Source organism: Thrips palmi, unplaced genomic scaffold (genome assembly GCF_012932325.1).
Source record: "Thrips palmi isolate BJ-2018 unplaced genomic scaffold, TpBJ-2018v1 HiC_scaffold_10, whole genome shotgun sequence".
Taxonomy (NCBI): domain Eukaryota; kingdom Metazoa; phylum Arthropoda; class Insecta; order Thysanoptera; family Thripidae; genus Thrips; species Thrips palmi.
In genome coordinates this window covers 2,241,244-2,259,860 of record NW_023144621.1, presented here as the reverse complement: position 1 = coordinate 2,259,860, position 18,617 = coordinate 2,241,244, and the positions used below count along the sequence as shown (strand labels likewise).

General features: G+C 44.2%; 3 protein-coding genes across 28 annotated transcripts in view; 1 reads left to right on the top strand and 2 right to left on the bottom strand.

The window, feature by feature from the left end:
• Positions 1-18,617, bottom strand: part of LOC117654295 (gastrula zinc finger protein XlCGF49.1-like) — a 346,548-nt gene that overhangs the window by 147,691 nt on the left and 180,240 nt on the right. The gene's annotated exons all lie outside the window — the stretch shown is intronic.
• LOC117654264 overlaps positions 1-18,617 on the bottom strand; it is a 31,508-nt gene that overhangs the window by 1,484 nt on the left and 11,407 nt on the right. For 2 of the 11 annotated variants that reach the window (XM_034400697.1, XM_034400690.1), the window contains exons 2-7: positions 7,602-7,756; positions 6,074-6,286; positions 5,775-5,884; positions 3,828-4,068; positions 1,104-1,200; positions 150-524 (exon numbers count right to left, since the gene is read on the bottom strand). In XM_034400697.1, the coding sequence (XP_034256588.1) occupies positions 150-524; positions 1,104-1,200; positions 3,828-4,068; positions 5,775-5,884; positions 6,074-6,286; positions 7,602-7,756 (1,191 nt within the window). Of the gene's footprint in view, positions 1-149; positions 525-1,103; positions 1,201-3,827; positions 4,069-5,774; positions 5,885-6,073; positions 6,287-7,601; positions 7,757-8,103; positions 8,228-9,072; positions 9,092-9,601; positions 9,696-9,802; positions 10,282-10,689; positions 10,714-11,331; positions 11,416-11,806; positions 11,843-12,869; positions 13,011-16,777; positions 16,805-18,617 lie in introns of those variants that run through there. The other 9 variants (XM_034400695.1, XM_034400689.1, XM_034400694.1 and 6 more) reach the window with 9 other exon arrangements.
• LOC117654304 lies at positions 11,795-18,078 on the top strand. Its single transcript, XM_034400878.1, has 4 exons — positions 11,795-12,053; positions 12,972-13,133; positions 16,566-16,745; positions 17,839-18,078. The coding sequence occupies exons 1-4, from the start codon at positions 11,976-11,978 to the stop codon at positions 18,004-18,006; spliced, it is 588 nt and encodes a 195-aa protein (XP_034256769.1). The 5' UTR covers positions 11,795-11,975; the 3' UTR covers positions 18,007-18,078.

Genomic DNA, 18,617 nt, shown 5'->3' with positions numbered 1-18,617 from the left:
TTTTCTCCGTCCCTCCGTACTATGTTTTTCTGTACCATTTCCGTACAAAAGTACGGAATTTTTTACAGTGTACTTGCGTAAATACTAACAAAATGGTGGCAGAAAGTCAGCAACGTGCTGATAGTGTGTGCTCTATCCGAACCCCTCACCTTCAGCTTGACGAGTTCCGGCAGCGCCTCGGGACTGATGGCGTCCAGGAAGGCGTCCGCGGGCGCGGCCACGAGGCTGAGGTGCCTGAGGCTGGTGAGGCGGTCCAGGACGGCGGCCAGGGGTCGCAGCTCGAGCGGCGGGAAGTCCTTCGCGCAGAGGCGATCCTCGTCGTTGGAGCAGAAGTCCAGGGCGAGGCAGCGCAGCGTGGAGGGCCTGGGGGTGGCGCTCTCCCCGGCCACGGACTGCAGCAGGGCGGCGTGCTCGGGCGCGTCCCCGTAAGCGTAGAACTGCAGCTTGAGGCGCGTGAGCTTCGTCGAGGTGGCCACTCGCAGGTACGCGCTCACGGCAGCGCGGCGACTGGCACCCTGGGGGGACTGCCAACAGGCATGTTGCACACTCTAAATGTTGTACAGTGAAGATTCTCCATATTATGGTGAAAGTGTTCCATATTATGGTGGTGCAGATGACTTCGTAACATACCATTTGGAATTCACTGTACCTTATAGATATTTTGACGAATTTCGTTGGTATTATGGAGAAATCTCCACCATAATATTATGTTGGTGCAACCTTTCACCGTAAGACACTTACAATGCACTAAACTGCGCACACTTGTTGAAAAAAAATGTGCGATTTCGAACTTTGTCTCACGCAAATTTTTGACATGTGAACCCTTTCGTACAAATTTGTACGCGAAATTTCACAAACTCGTGTGAAACTGCAACGTAGCTCTGAAATTTTGAGTGTGCGTACGAAAAGCACGGCACGAGAGCTATGTTACAGTGAAATGGGCACGTGAGAGCAGTGTGACTTATTTCTTAAATTCAGTAAGGTTTTCCGTGAGTTTACAAAGAATGTCCGTTTTCATGCGGAAGTTCGGAAGTTCCATCGGCAACAGTTCTTCCGGAGGTACCTTCGTAACTGTCGGAAATTTAATTCTACAGTGAACTTACGTCGTCCTTAAAGCAGTGCAGATGCAGTGACGTCAGGCTTGGGCAGACCTTGAGAGCCATCATGTTGTCGAGCAAGGGGCAGGCCAACTTGCGAAGCCTGCAATCGGAAAAGGTAATAGAGTGCACTCATCGGAAACTTTAGTCTGGTTTACGTTCTAAACACTGGGTACACACAGGCATCCCATTTGCGTAAGCCTGCACTCTAAACGTCTTACGAAGAAATTTTCCATAATACGAGGGAAATGGCGCAAGCATAATACGAAGGTGGTTTTTCTTCGTATTACGAAGGTTTTTCTTTGTATCTTACAATGAAAAAGCTAACATGATTCGTATTACGAAGGAATATTGCTTCGTATTATGCTCGCGCCGAATTCACTGTAATATACGAATAACATAGGTCAAATTTCATTGTAAGGCATTTAGAGTGTGATTCTTTGAGCACCCCCCCCCCCCCAAAAAAAAAAAAGAAACTAAAAAAACTTACAAAGTAACATAGTGTGTAATAGAGCACATGTAAGTGTGGACCAGGTCTAAAGAAAGGTGGGGCTCATTGGGACGGATTTTTTCTTGGCGCTCTACGTCAGAGGGCTTTCGAGCTATAATGGTCGGGGCAGGCCTAAATTGTGCATTGACATCTAGCCCACTGTAAAAAATTTCGAGGGTAAATTTACAAATCTGGACCGCGCAACGCTTGTCCTAAGTCCATGGATTGGCGAATTCACGCATCTCATTAGAGGGTAAAAGTAACCCTACATGACTGGGGAAAAAATGCTAAACTGTGTAAGAGCAAATTCGCGCATACATGACTTGAAAATGTGACTTTGCCGATCCACGGGGGTAAATTTGTCCTTTTGATGTGTAAATTATGTTTTCTCGATCCACGGGGGTAAATTTGTCCTTTTGGTGTGAAAAATATGTTAGGTGGGTCCGCGGGGGGCAAAATTGAAATTTTACACGATCACGAGGCCAAGGGTATGCATGAGAGTGATGGGAGAGAACAACTGTACCTCAGAGTACATCCCACGTGATGAAATCCACTTGGTCTGAAGTGATGGGCCCGCGTCTCGAACCATGATCCTCTTGCTCCGGACTCCGCACCGCATCTCATTGCGCCGCGACGCTTGCCTGCGAAGGTCGGGAGAGGCGCGGTACTAGACCGGCCCGCCGCCAGCCTATCCAACCTGGTCCGCGCGTGCCCCCTTGGATCGAGGAAGATGTTTCACTCATCCAAACGCAGAAATTCACCGCGTCCACACGAGCGTAAATTTACCCCCCTGGATCGAGAAAGATATTTCACACATCCAAACGCAGATATTCACCGCGTCCACGCGTGCGTAAATTTACCCCCTTGGATCGAGGAAGATGTTTCGCACATCCAAACGCAGATATTCACAGCGTAATGGAATGAGTGATTTTACTATCATGAACGTGAATAAGAACTTACCTATCCACAGAGTAAATTTACTTATTCAATGGCAATGCAAATTTCCCGGATGGACACGTAAACACTTTGTCTCCATACATGTATCGGCGGAAGCGTATACCCTGACCACGAGGAGAAATTTACTCCGGAATGGGAAGACAAATTTACCACTGATTTTTTACAGTGAGCTATCATTGAAGCATTCATACTTATTCCGACACGTTTTTAGACAGGAGAGATATTTTCCGTGGAGTCTGCACTTGTCCCAATGTGGACAGTACCGGGGCAGATTGGGACAGATCCGGGGCACATTGGGACAGCAATGAAAAAAAAAACTGGATCTAAGTCGTGCATTTATTTTTTCGGACCGCTAAGTTGTAGAAAACGTTATGCTGAATACAATGACAGCAGACTCGGATCTCTGGTTCCAAGCGTTCGGAAGATAGGCTGCTTAAAATGGAATAGTACTATTTTTCGTGTTTTTTCGCCCTCTCTACTCGAGAAAACTCTGAAGTAATGACTTTAGAGACCACACGCATAAGATAACTTTTATTGGTTTGGACGAGACAGGACAATATATGTACGATTCGTGTATTTTTGGTATCCACATGGCCCAGTAGCCTCACCCTGTCCCAATGTGAACTGAGCCATTTTAAAACGTCAACTCGGTCTGTGGCCCTTGACCCCAAGACCAAGCTGCGCGCGTTGACCCTTTTTGACGTCCATTGAACCAGGGAACACATTCCTAACCTCGGTACGATCATCCGACGTGCATTTTAGACGCTAAAAAGAAAACAAAATTCAAAAATCGTGCTTCTTTTTCATCGTTTTTCGTGGAATCGAACTTCCAACCCACGTTTCTCATTCAGAAAGCGCCCAGTTCTGTCCCCTAGTTGTGAAAACAGTAAACCAAATAACGCTCTATTATGGTCAATTTTCCGGAGAACCTGACATAACCGGAAGTTGGAAATATTGAAGGTGTCCCAATGTACCCGGTATCCCACTGTACCCCACCTTCCCTTACACTATTGCACTTGCGCACGGCTTACCAACCTCGTTTTTCCCACATTTGCAAGTGTGTCAGGTCAGTCAGATGAGTATCATGTGAGTACACTCTAAATGTCTTACAATGAAATTTGATCTATGTTATTCGTATGTTACAGTGAATTCGGCGCAAGCATAATACGAAGCAATATTCCTTCGTAATACGAAGAAAAATCACCTTCGTATTATGCTTGCGCCATTTCCTTCGTAATATGGGAAATTTCTTCGTAGACATTTAGAGTGTACACCGTTCTTACCTGAGGGCATTAGATACCAAAGCAGCGAGTTCTGGATGGTGGCTTCTCGTCTCAATCTTCTCCAGTGTGGCCAAGTGGTCCGCCAAGAAGGGGAGCTGATGCCGCCCCACCGAAGCATCCAAGAAGTTGAACTTGAAGTGAATGAGACACGGCTCCACTGCGCCACGGTCGAGGACGGCTGTCTTCGGCAGCGCTGGAATTGATGAAGGCAGCACACCATCCAGCTCCAGCTTCACTAAACCTGCAACACAAAGACGTAGAATCAGGCACTGTGAAATGACAAAACCGCGGATGACATTTTCATCACTTGAAAATTATGACAGTTTATTATAAATTATAGACATTTTCACAAGACTCCTTAACTTGGTGCATGGACCTGACAACTATGTCCGCAGCAAACTTTATGACATTCTTGAAATAAAACACTGTTAAAAAAATTCTTAAATTTAATACATAATGACATCTTAATTTTAATAACCTTTTGAAAGGATATAAAAAACTCATAAAGGTTTGTGAATTTTAGAAAAATTTTTACATTTACCAAAACATTTCTGACAAGTAATAAAAATTTTGGTAAGTTTCAAAAACTTTATTAAAATTAAAAAACAGGTTCATTAAATTTGAGACTGTTTACCAAATGCAATAATTTGTTTCTTAAAATTCAAAATTACCATGACTTTTCATATTTGATTCTCATCCTGCCAGTTAAAATTGTGATCATTGGACGCTTCACTACCAGTGTACGTAAAGAACAAATTTGGATGATCTTGGTCATGTGAAGTCGTGTTTGGAGGCCCTGGGATGAGCGCTTCCACTGCCTAGCGGAGTCTCCGCCGAGAGGCTTGGAGTCATCCACATCCTAGAGCCCGCCTCGCAGAGCTCACTCGTGGCGCAGTTGGTAGCGTCGCGGTGCGGTAATCCGGAATTCCGGGTTCGAGACCGAGTTTGAACCACGCTTCCAAGCGATTTCGGCAGTGAAATCGACTACTACCATACAATGAATAACTCATTACGTACATAAGGCGTTCAATTTTTACCTGCTCTATATTAAATTCTTCTTAAATGCAAAAACAACTTTTAAGAAACAGATTATTACTTTTCAAATTTGATTCTTACTTTTAAGAAGAAAAAGTTTATTACTTTTACTAGCAAAAAGTCTTTGTAAACTGCTTCATAAAAAAGTTTCTTAAAATTAAGATGGATTTTTTTAACAGTGAAAGTAAGCTTCGGTATTATAATCAAGTCACGACCAAAATTTTTACAGTGCACAAAAAAAGTGAAAACTAACTCAATGTAAGATACAGTAAGGGAAGGTCTACCACCTGTTTAGTCCCAACCAAGTTAGCTAACTCAAATTCATAAATAAACCCTTCCAAATCCTTCAGTGTTTTCACTGAACACGCCCGCATCGCTGCTTGGTTACAAAAATGCGACAAGACATTTTCGTACGACGTTTTCAGACAGTTCTTACTTTCTTGGGCAGAGGCTTTGCAGACTGTCGTGGAATAACCACCAACGGCCCGTGTCGAGAGGGTAAACAAACAAGTACCTAATACGCTGTACAAATCTGAACGTAATGCCATTGGCACTCTTAATGTCTTACGAAGAAATTTCCCATAAAACGAAGGAAATGGCGCAAGCATAATATGAAGGTGGCTTTTCTTCGTATTACGAAGGTTTTTCTTTGTATCTTACAATGAAAAAGCTAAAAAGATTCGTATTACGAAGGAATATTGCTTCGTATTATGCTTGCGCCGAATTAACTGTCACATACGAATAACATAGGTCAAATTTCATTGTAAGACATTTAGAGGGGGGGGAATATGACAAAATTGTAACATTACAATGCCATAATACACGTTCAATACACGGTAATGCAGGGTAAGACCAAGTGGTACAGGGTTCATCGAAGTGTAACCCATGGGTGTACTCGATCTGTGTCCTCACCTTTCACAGCTTGCACTTCCTGCAGGAGGGCGGGGATACAGCCGCTATCGCGTGTGCCGCGCAGTTGAAGGTAGATTTTCACCTGACGTAGTCGGCCCAACGCCGCCTGTCTGTAAGGAGAATACACTCTAAATATGGAGTGCCCAGAAACTGGGCGCCTTTGTCACCCGCCCCACTTTTTAGGGTGCCAAATGTCGCCCAGTTTCTGGGCACCTTTGTCGCACAGTCTCGGGGTGCACAAAGGGAAGGCGCAAAATTCTAAATACCCGACGAAGCGTTAGGTTTGGGGCAGGCCTTACCTGCGGACTGCGAGGGTGCACACAACCAGCATTGGTGTGTCCAAAATCTCCAGAGCCAGCTCGGCTGCTGCGCATTGCGTGTCCGCGGCCAGCAGCGCACTGTGGACCAGATTCGCTCGGCAAGAGGATGTCATATTGACGTAGCTGCCGATTGTTAGGCGGCGAACACAAGGGGCGAGGCGGAGAGCGGCCCAGTGCAACTGCGTGGCGTCACTGTAACGGAAAGAAGATGCTCACACTCTGAAAACATCATAAAGTACATACTAAATACGCGTAACTTGCACTATTTTACTCATGCGTGGAATCTGCAGAATATTGAGCCTAAAATTGCGCCCGTTAATGCACGCACATTATTAAGCAAAACGTTAAGGGGGTTTAAAATCATGCAGCACCACACACAAAATTGCAAATTAACATTTAGCGCGTATTTGAGCCTTACGTAGTAAAGTTACTCGAAATTACAAAGTATGTTGAACATACGTACGCTAACAAAGAAAAAAAAACTCGTACTTTGCGAACAGTTTCTTCGTGTCGGAAACTAGATAGTTTGTACCTTAGAGATGCTCAAAATACTTCGGAAGGCCTAAGCGTGCAGATCATCTATTTATCGCTTGCCATGGAAAATAACTTTGGTGTACAGTGAAAAAATCCAGTAATTCCACAAGAATTTATTATGAATTTAAATGAACCACTGCTGAATTTCCTGGAGTTTCCTCTCAATTTATTTCCTCTAAACATTCCTCTAAATTTTGACTAAATTTCACGAATTTTGAAGAAATTTCATTTCAAGATTATCCATCAATTTCAATGTAATATTGTTTTGTCAGTCTCCCCTTGATTGACAGGACAACCATTGCGATGGGTCCTATGAACAAAGACCGCTATGCTTTGCGTCGGTTGAACAAAGACCGCCATGCTTTGCATCCGTTGAACAAAGACCGCCATGCTTTTGGCCGCTTCTCCCTTTCCCATTAGAAACGCGATTTTCAATTGAGGTAATGAGATCGCGGACTGGAATTTGAAATTTTCGGATTCTCTTATGTTTTATGCACAAAATGAACACACTATCATCTCACATTTGTTCGGACTACTATGAAACTTAGTAAGATGAAATGAGAGGGCGATCTAACCTCAAATGCATATCGGTCTTTGTTCAACCGATGCAAAGCATAGCGGTCTTTGTTCATAGGACCCATCGCAAACAAGGCTTACGCGACGCCGCGACGCACTCTGCTACAAAAAGGCCAGAAGACTTCGCCCTTACCGGCGTTAGAATGAATTGCCTTTGGAAGGGCAGTCAAATCGTGCCTTGAAGTCCTACACAACTTTTACGGCCCTTCCAAGGGCATAAACCGAATCACGCCGTTCAAGGGGCGTGAATAGTTTTCGCCCAGTGTATATTGCGTTATTTTTGTGCCTCTATCTTACCAGCAGCGCTTTTGTCTTGCCGCGCGGAGCGGAGACCTCGCGGTTCTCCGGGAAGAAGTAAGATTAATTTTAACAGTGTCCTCCTGTAGGTCAAACTCACCGCGTGGACAAGCGTCGCCACAAGTGTGGGTGTAGCGCCAGTTTCCTCCATCGGCGACACACCGCGCGGCACCCGAGCAGTGCGACGACGGGCAGGTAGCTGAAGACCTGCATCAGTTCGTCGTCCGGCAGCGTGTCCATGGTCAACGACTCCATCTGCAAAGCCAAACGGTTAAGGTAGTTTAGGCGTTAAGAGCATTGTCATGAGAAATTGCTGAAATTTTTCCTATGAATTCTTTGAAGCTTTCTTAGCAAAAGATGTCCTACAAAAAATTTTGGTTCATGGACTAATTTTTGAGCAAATCATACTTAAAGTTCGCGTTTTTGCATGGCGCCTTACGGGCGATCGTGGCTGCAACCCTCAAAGCAGGTTGTACGCGAAACGAAACGCGTCAAAATGTCGGACCGTCCCCCTTGCAGCGTAAACAACTCGAGGGAAAATCGAGGTACAACGAGGTTTTTGAAAAGTAAAAGGAGGATCGAAGAAGCAACGAGACCGAGACCTGAACTCTGATGCACTCGTACTAGTAGCATTTTGGAGGTTGTTTTAGAAAGTGCTGTTCACTTCAGGCTCGGGTGATTCTAAGGATCAAACGTTGGTCACAATTTTCGAAGAGCGAGCTGCGACGGCACGCTGGAAACACTACCACAATTTTGGAAGTTAGATACAAAACATTTGCGCTGCTGGAAATCTTTTCCTGCAGCGCATTATTTCATGTACACGCGGAACCGTTTTTTTAGGGGTTCCCAAGAACCCCTATTGTCCGAGGTCCGTGGATTCTTCCCCCCCCCTCTCCGATTTTCAAATAAACAACTCTAAACTATTTCAACCATGAAAAAAAACGAAAATTCCAATTTTTTTCGAAAATTCATCGGGGAAAATTTTTCCGTAAACGCGAAAAACAAAAATTTGCAACAATCGAAAACGAGAACCGTTAATGATATAAAAAAATGGTTCAAATAAAAAATGTGCCACTCCTCAAAACTAAACCTCCTGGCTCATCAAAGTAACAAGAAATCATATATGTTCTGAGCAAATGGTCAAAACATGAAAAAAAATCTCCATGGCAACGGCATGGTCCCATCGTACCACCTGTCAAAATTTAAAGTCGCCCATTTAAAAAATCTAAACGCCGTGAAATTCGAAAATGCTAATGCTAACACATTGCACGGTGTCTCAACGTTGGAACATCTTTAAAGTCTGTCACTACTAAAAAGTTCGTAGCAGAAACGACACATCAAATTAATTTTCGTGGGTTGGCACCAATATGCTTGCCGTCTGCGCCCTTTCGAAAATCGCGAGGCTGAAAGAACGAACAGGCGCCCATTGAAACTCCCCCCTCCATTGGCTGGGTTGGATTGTTTGGCATGCTCTCAAAGGCTGCGGTTGTCTTGTCATGTTTTCCTCGATTTTCAACCAGTTATGGAAACGGGAACACCGTGCAATGCGATTAGCATTGGAATTTTTTTACGTGTACGGCCTAAAGAGGCCGGTTCCTGGTCGGCCGGGGCCGAGGATTCTTTTGTCGGCGGTTGTAAGCCAGGCCGCGTCATGGCGGAACAGGCTTCGCGATGCGACACCGGTTTGGGTTGTGCGTCCCTTGGTTGGCGCCTGTCTTTGACGGGTGCACTGAAAAAGTTTGTTACCTTTCAATGACAAAATCGTGGAAGACATTTTCGCCACTTGCAAATGATGACAATGTCATCACAAACTAAACTGGTGACGATGTTATCACTTTTTTCATCAAAGCTCCTGCACCTACTACGTGGGCGTGCCAAACGAGTCATCGAATGTTAGGGTGACATCCTACAAAGGAAAATTAGCCCCGAAATTGTCAACGAAGGTTTCAAAGTTTGTGTTGGAGCATTGAAACCAAGCACTCTACCAACCCCGAATTGGATAGAGCCCTATTTTGAGAGTTTGAGACCTCACTCCAAACCCGCGTCGCCAACTGCAAACAAGTCATTGCGTGACCATTTGGTAACAAAATTGCAACCAGCCTATGATTAAGTTGTGCACGAAAAATTTCCCTGATGGTTGTTCGTAAGCATTTAGCGTCTGGCGTGAAAACCGCAGAATACGCTTCTATTTCAGTATCTTCAATTGAACGGTTCAACCGAGGAGTCATTTTTCCGTTGCGTCTCAATGCGACCTTCTTCTCCTCTCACAGGTAAGACCATCACTCAAATTACTTTGCATACCCTTAAATGGTGTCCTTTTTCAGTGCAGGGTACGAATGATCACACTTGAAATGTCCACACGTGAGTCCAGTGAGCTTTCTTCAACCACATCACAGCAGTACACGCGGCCTCATGATGAACCCACGTTACAAAATCCTCAGCCAACGAAGCCCAGCTCCAGATTTAGCGCGGTTGCCGTCGGGGCGGGTTGAGGGTTTAGAAGCCAAAACACCGCGCAACAGCATCGGTTTGGCGGATTTTCACGGTCACTAGTCTATTTCGCGTGTATTTTCGGTCAACAGTATCACTTTTGAGGGTCGGCTTCCGAAAAAGTCCGGACACTCTTGAGCTGAGAGTGCCAACGAACTGAACCGTGAATGTTACGCCCGGCGATACCACGGTGGGGACTCGCCACGGCGTCCTTATCCGAACTCGCTCCGCGAACTGTTTCCGACGGCTGCGCCGGCCGGCGCGGCACTGGGCTTTTGGGGCACCCGGCAAGGCGGCCGGTCCGAGCGCGCCCCGTCTGGACTGGACAGGTTTGGCGAAGTGGGAGGAAAAGGAAGCGGTCACCTTGCCGATTCCCTCGCTACCTCCCTACCCCGGACGCACCGCGCACCCACCGCTGTCGCTGAAGCTCAAAGGCGACAGCTACCACAAAGCGCCCGGCAGGCAGGCAACACTTTAGACACTGAACGCAGAGGGATCGCATCACCACCCGGCGCCCAACAGCGGCGGCGCTCCCTCCAGGCGAGAGCCCCCCTCACGCCGTGCCGGCCAGACGGCCACGAGCCACGCTGACTTCTTTGAGTCATCGACCACGCCACGCTAGGTAGTTGGTGTCACTTCAAATACAGCAGACTGACTTCTCGCCACACTGCAAATCGAAAAGCGTACATATGCTCTACCTGGAGCATGCCTGCATGCACGCTCATCAAGCGAGCACATGCCTGCCAAGCATGGATTATAGTCCATAAACGCCATGCACTGGTAGCCAAGGAATGTGACGTCACGTTTGTTTTCACGTGAAAACGGCGATGTTAGTTTAAGCGTGACAAACGGTGAAAATTTACATTCGAACGAATGTGACGTACCGCACCGCTTTGTCACATTAGTTCGGGTGTGACACGCAATCAGCTGTCGAACTGTCACATTAAAACGAATGTGACAGTACATGGATGTCACATTCGTTTGGATGTGACACGACATGTGTACTTGGGTACCATGTGTCACATTCGTTTTAATGTAATGTGAAAGTTCGACAGCTGATTGCGTGTCACACCCGAAGTAATGTGACAAAGCGGTACGGTGTGTCACATTCGTTTGACTTTAAATATTCGCCGTTTGTCGCGCTCAAACTATCGTCGCCGTTTTCACGTGACAACAAACGTGACGTCACATTCCTTGGCTACCAGTGTGTATACGCTTCATGATGAAGACAACTCACGAGACAACTCCCTTCCCTATCCTATCCACAAGATGTATGCGTCAGTTAGCGTGTAAACACTGTATTCTAAGTGTAATAATGAACTGGTTTAAAAAGCAATTACATTTTTATTGCATTGCTGGCGCCATGACAAAGTTATTCCATTATAAGTGCAATAATGATTGCATTGCATCAGCGCATTTATCGCTATAGAAAATAGCTTTCTTTGTATTACAACAAGCAGTTATTTGTAGGAATTTATTTGCGCAGGGTCAAACTTTTTTGGTAATTGTCTTCTGGTGGGCTGAGGGATTTTATCGTGAAAAAAGATTCCTCTCCAGTTCCATTCCCCCCCCTTCTCCAACTTCCATGCTCTGGGGCAAAACGGACTTCGAGCCACAGGAAGAGCTCGGGTGAGCACGCGACGCGATACGGCTCTGCGTAACAAAACAACCAAAAAAAATGCAGTCAAAAGTATTTCATTGCAGTGCTTTAAAACTTGTTGACAACTTGTTGTCACGCCATATCCCAGCGTGCGTTACTGTGCAGCCTCGTTTCCCGAGCACTGCTCCAGTGTTTCATCGCTTGCCCTCTCTAACACCTCGATGGGACGGTCCCATAAGTGCGTGACCACACGAGGAAGCCACCGTTTGAAATCAGACAGCATCATTTTGGTCGCCTCGTTGCTCTCGTTGTCAGCTTGTGAATACGCTTTGACCTCGGACACTCAAACCGGCAAGGGCCAAAGGCGGGCGCCGCGATTTCTTCATGCTACCGCTCGCTGCGTTCCTGTTGGCCCCTGTCTTCCTATCCCTAGTCCAAAGCAAAACAATCCAATCCTTCGCAGTGAGTTTTTTTTTAGCACGAAGTAGCCTTATATAGTATATAGTCAACAGCGCAAAACAAACGGGGACACTGTGGCAAAAAGCTACGGAAAATTCTGTAAACAGCTTGTGGTAATTCTCCGTAGCCCCCTTATCAATATTCTCCGTAGGCTCTTACAGTATTTTCCGTAGGACCGCACAGTATTCTCCGTAGGACCTTACAGTGATCTCCGTAGGACTATACAGTCTTCCAGGTCCTACGGAGAAGACTGTGCGGACTTACAGAGAAGACTGTGCGGACTTACAGAGAATACTGTACGGCCCTACGGAGAATATTGATAAGAGGGCTACGGAGAATCCTGGCAAAAAAATTAACAGAATTTTCCGTACCTTTTTGCCACAGTGGAGGGGGGAGCCGAGACACTGTACCTATAGAGTGTAAGGCGATGAAGGCTAATGCCGATTCGAAGACCCTTTTTCAGAACAGCCGACGCTTTTGGAGTTATCGGTACAAAAGTGAAAAGCAGCGCCGGTACTGGTCAGTGACTAGGCTCGGCTTCCCCCTCTCCGTTTGTTTTGTGCTGATAAGTCGACCTTTGCCATAGTAACAGCAATTTCAGATCCAAATTTCTCAAAATTGGTCAAGCACTTTTTAATCACCTCAGCACTGAAATCACGGTACAAAGTTCTACTAAACTGTCAAGTCTTATCAAAATCGTATAGAAAATTTCCAAAATGCATAGAGGGCCACATTGGGGAGAAAAATGCTTCCCGGGGGAAACCAACGCTACTTCGTGCCTAAAAAACAGATTTGAGACGGATTCAAGGGAGTCCCAACCAAGTGTTTTTCCTTTTTTTTCTGGAGCTTTTGATGCCTTTCAGAGAGTGCTTGCTGGAAAGTTGCTTGATACCGCATTTCCTTCTCATTTGTGCTTTCCAGGGTCCGTACATCGCATTCAGCCATCTATACAACCCATGTCCATCTCAAGAAACGTTCTTGATACAGGCCAAAATAAGTCACTTCAACCCCAGCAGGCCTTACGACTTGCAAACTGTTTTCGCAAATATGTCATTGAAAGAGGATTTTTCTGACGGATATTGGGTAAAGTGTGCAATGTAGAGCAAATTTGAAGATTAAAGGCATTCTTCCAAGCAAGTGAAAGCGACTTTTGGCTATGTTTTCAAAAATTGTATTGCGCATTCTATTTGTCTTCAATTTTTGAATTCATTTTTATTCAAATGGCTATTTCTATTGCCAATCGTGGGAGGGTCTGCAAGCATCGCACTCCAACCTAAGTAACAGGGCAAGGTAGCACCCTTTCTGTGATGAACCTTGAAAACCGTTGAGAAACTACTAGCTTAGCCCTTCTGCAGAGCGTGAGGAGGAAATCTTACCGTCAACGGGGGGTCATTTGGGACAGTTTTGCACGTTTCGCCCCGTCCCCGCATTTTCATGCTTGTCTGGTACATTTGCCTTGAGTACACTGAGAATGAATGGGTCGCCACCATCACCATTTAAATGGGTGATGCAACTTCGCTGCCTAATTTTGGGTGACGAAAGATTCATCCCTCGAAATTTGGTGACAGGCGTTAGGTTGCCCAAATTTGGGTAACGTCGGCGACGCCGTGAGGTCCCCGATGACGTCCTACCGGGATGATATCATATTGACGGATCTAATCTGGTATGATGGTGTCTGGTTGGAATTATATCTGGTGGGTGGTAATGCATATCTGGTGAGATTATTGGCGAGCGATAGCGAGCCCTTGCCGTGTTTGGGCGCTCCGAAAAGTGACTGGTCGTGCGTCTGTCTGTCTGTCTGTAGCGTACACGCTCACGTTTCTCAGCAACTACAACACTAATAGTTACCAAATTTTGCACCGAACATCCCCTAAAGGTCCCACAGGGGGAGTTTATTTTATATTCACGATTACTACCGTTTGAAATATTCAAAACATCTTTTGAATTAGGTTCTTAGCGTGGTTAGGTTGGCAGCATATATAGCAATTTTTCATACTTGCGGCCGCGGCTCTCAAATAGGGGCTGGCAAAACATTGGCAAATAAAACAAAATAGAGAGGAGAAGGGCTTAGAAGTGAGTTCGGTCTTAGTTTTTCGATATTCTAGAATGATTGAAACCCCTCCGGAGTGTCAACACAGTGAAATACGGAAAATGAAAGTGACAATTTTTACGCGTTTCGTCCGTCCGCCCCCTCCCCCCCCCCGCCACAGGGGAAAAGTTTTAGTCAGTGGAGTGTGTTTTATCGTTTGATAATTGCAAGAATGATTTTGGGCTTTTTTAAATTTTGAGAGTGTATTTCCATTTTTATTCTCAGACATTATACTTTTTAGTTGTTTGCTTTGCTCAATAACAGTTAGAAAATAGATCAATGCAATCTAAAAGTACAAACCAGACACTAATCTTGCCAAAATAAATAGTCTTTGCTGACTCTTGGCACTGACTCTGGGGAAAGGCTTCATTGCAATGCTGTAAGTTTTCTATAGTACTAACCTTAAAGATAACTATATGGTGAGTGAGAGTAGCGCATACATGGTTTGACATTGACATCTGATTCAATGAGACGATTCAGTGACTTGGTCATATGATTTCATGAGACGATTTTTTAACTTCATCATACATTGTCTGCGACAACTGGTAATTTGTGTCAGTCATGGTTTGAGTTGGCTGTCTTTTTAATTTTTTCAGAATGTTAGGTAAATACTTATGCCATACTGTTTTAAAGATTTAAAAATCACATCATGACTATCATTATGAATAAGATTAACTTGCGTTTAGCAATAAGTGGGCTTGACATTGAATTTAATGGAACGATTCATTGGATCTGACAGAAGGTTTTTCCGTAAAGTAGTTGCAATCAGCCTGCCTGTAAATGTGTCTTTTTTAATGAATTGAGATAAATCAATGAAATTTCATCCACTAGTTTAAAAAAAAAGGGAGATAAAAGGCTTTTTAGGTATTACTTATAACATTGTGTATTCATAAGTTCAATAACAAGGAGATATCGAATGGTAATTGAAGCATTTGTGAATCGTATTAAGTAATTCAATGCTGGCTGTTGAATGTTACTCGACTGAGTAACAGTGTTAGGGTTCATGTTACGACACAATGAACAGGAAACACACTTAGAAATTGCGAAAATAACTTCCAATTTTATCCCAGACCATTACTTTTCCCAAAATTTACCAATTTCTGAACAAAATTTTTAAGTCGAGTTCTACATAGTTTCCTGCGGTTTTGGGTGTGCTGATCACGAAAATGACTTCCAATTTTATCCCAGACCTTTACTTTTCCAAATATTTACCAATTTCGGACCAAAATTTTTGAGTCGAGTTATACATAGTTTCCTGCAGTTTTGGTGTGCTGATCACGAAAATGACTTCCAATTTCATCTCAGACCTTTACTTTTCCAATATTTGCCAATTTTGGACCAAATTTTTGAGTCGAGTTATACATAGTTTCCTGCAGTTTTTGCTGTGCTGATCACGAAAATGACTTCCAATTTTATCTCAGACCTTTACTTTTCCAAATATTTGCCAATTTTGGACCAAAATTTTTTAGTCGAGTTTTACATAGTTTCCTGCAGTTTTTGGTGTGCTGATCACGAAAATGATTTCCCAAATTTTCATCTCAGACCTTTACTTTTCCAAATATTTACCAATTTTGGACCAAAATTTTTGAGTCGAGTTTTACATAGTTTCCTGCAGTTTTTGGTGTGCTGATCACGAAAATGACTTCCAATTTCATCTCAGACCTTTACTTTTCCAAATATTTACCAATTTTGGACCAAAATTTTTGAGTCGAGTTTTACATAGTTTCCTGCAGTTTTTGGTGTGCTGATCACGAAAATGACTTCCAATTTCATCCCAGACCTTTCCTTTTCCTAAAATTTACCAATTTGTGACCAAAATTACAAAGTTGAGTTTCCCATTGTTTCCTGCAGTTTTCAGTAAGATAATCACGAAAATGACATGAATTCCGGCCTTTTCGTGACGGAAGACACTGTATTGGCCTTATTCTCCACATATTCTTCGCCATCTCCTATAAGAATGTGTTCAGACGCATCGCTCGCCTACTACGCGCCCAAACTAAACGGCGCGTACCCCTAGTCTAAAAGTTACGATATTATTTACGTAATGGTTTTACGAATTACAAGGTAGGTTTACGCCAGACCGCGTCTTGTCGTAACAGGCTTCACGATGTCAATCGTTGCACTCGGGTCAACTTTTCAGCGTTTGACATAAATTGTCAAAAACCCCATTTCCTTGTTTGCCGTTTCTTTAACTGTGACGTAATGCACCTTCTCTACCTCTTCACACGTACCCTGAAGCCTTGGGAATAAAACCCTGCCGCGGGTTTCACGCTAGAAACCCCCGTCGCTAGAGGGCAGCACCAACAAGGGCGATAGGGCAGACTGTCCCAAGTTACTCCCATTGACGGTGACGGTACGCCTTTTGCATTTAGATGAGAGGGATCAGTATGGTTGTGCTCCTGTACGCTTGCCTTAAAACTTTTCAGGCATCTGCTACGATGGCCGTGCGATCTAATAACCAATGGAAAGAAAACGCTATTGTGTTTAATTTTCCACGAAAGGGGTGTTCGGTGATTCGTGAGCACTTCCCTGACATGTATCGATTTTTCGCGGAGGCGACCGGGACGCCGGTAGCGGACAAGACGGCTCCTTGTGTTTTTCGTAAGGTAGGTGCCCAAATTTCCTCTTAGATACGTACAAGATACTGCATAAATTACTTGGGAAATCTTTTTGAGTAGTCTTCATTGGGTATAATTCTCATCAGTTAACGCATAAATAATTACTGCCGATTTACATGAAATCTCATAAGGTATAATTCATAATACATTTAACCGGTATTATTTAATAAATATTGGTGTAGCCACTGAAAATCTATCGGCGTGACTTCGTGCCGCTGCAGAGGCGTGAAAAATGTGTCACGTCAATAAACGGCATGCCACAAAAGTCACGCCAAAAATCGGCGTTACTCAAAAATTCACGCCAAATTTTGGTGTGAATTTCTTGTCATGCCGCTTTTTGGCATGACTTGTCTCTTAAAACGCGTTGTTATTCACGCCAAATGACGGCGTGACTCACATGTCACGCCGTTCATCGGCGTGAATTTTATGTCACGCCAATTTTTGGCGTGACTTTTTGTCACGCCATAATTTGGCTATGTGTCCGACCATTACGTTTTCAGTGGCGTCAGATATTAATCCTCTCAAGTATAATTCCCATCAGATATAATGTCATCAAGTATAATTCCTGATCCCTGATGAAACCAAAAGTAAAACTATTATACCTGTTGAGGATTATGAGACCAATTGTATCTATAGAACATTGTACCTGATGGGATCCTATACCTGATGTGGTTCCCCCAATTTTTTGTCAATAAGTACTAACAAATTTGCTTAAATTACTAGAGGTGCTACTAACTACATGCCAATACCACGTACTGAAAGTCATAATAGCGAGTCTGAGAGTGTAGGATTTCCTGAAATCGTATTTAATTCCTTTTCATATTCATATACGACCATAGTCCATTCTGATTAAGATCGAACTGGTTTCTTTTTATTCATCCTAGGGGGTTTTGATTTGGAATAAGATTTTGAAGCCACACGACGAGAACACGACCGTTCTGTCAAAGTGTCTTACTCCGGAAACAGTCCTAACAGTTGGCAGTAGCTTAGTAGCTTCATAGTGACTTTTTCGGTACTTTCCTTCCGGTCGTCTCCATTTTCTGCTGGGGAGAAGTCAGTACTTGTATGTTCCTTTCTGCAGGGAAACTACGTCATGACAGAGCCTCGTCCGGTGAACGCGACGTTTCCCAGCTTTCCGGTTCTGCCCTACGGACGCTACAAGTACCGGGGAACGTTGAGACGAACGAGCACCAGCCCCGTTCCCCTTGCGTGCCTTGAGATGGACTGCGAAATAATTCCGAAACCATGAGTTGCTTTGGCTATTACCTTGCCTCACATTTTAAAGTCAGGTGTGGGTGAAAATCCTTTTCTCCCCAAATGATTAAATAAAGAGAATTCAAACCTTTGCGGTTCCGACAGGCTCAAAAACCCTCAATAGCATCCAGATCGAGCAAGGAGTTCCAAATATAAAGGTATTTTTGAAAAATTTGGACGACTATGCCTGAGGTACGGTATTTTGCGCTACAGATTAAGGCGGAGAAGTCTAACCTGGCAATGCTAAGGCCTTTTCGGCTATTTTGCAAATTTTGAAAGTCAATGACTACTTTCCCATTCAACCCAATGACCGACACTTTTTGTTTGTCTTGCCGAGAAGAAGCCAGTGCCTCAAACTGATCAAGTTTGATTATTTAACGGATCGTCCTTGAAAATAAATCGACACTGAAAGTCTACCGGCGTGACCTCCGTGCCGCTGCAGGGGCGTGAATCAAGTGTCACGCCAAAAATGGCATGACAGAAAAGTCACGCCAAAACCCGGCGTGACTCAGAAATTCACACCAATTTTTGGTGTGACTCAAAAACTCGCCCCAATTTTTACGACATTTTTACGCTAAATTAGTCAAATTTAAAAAAAGGCAAATA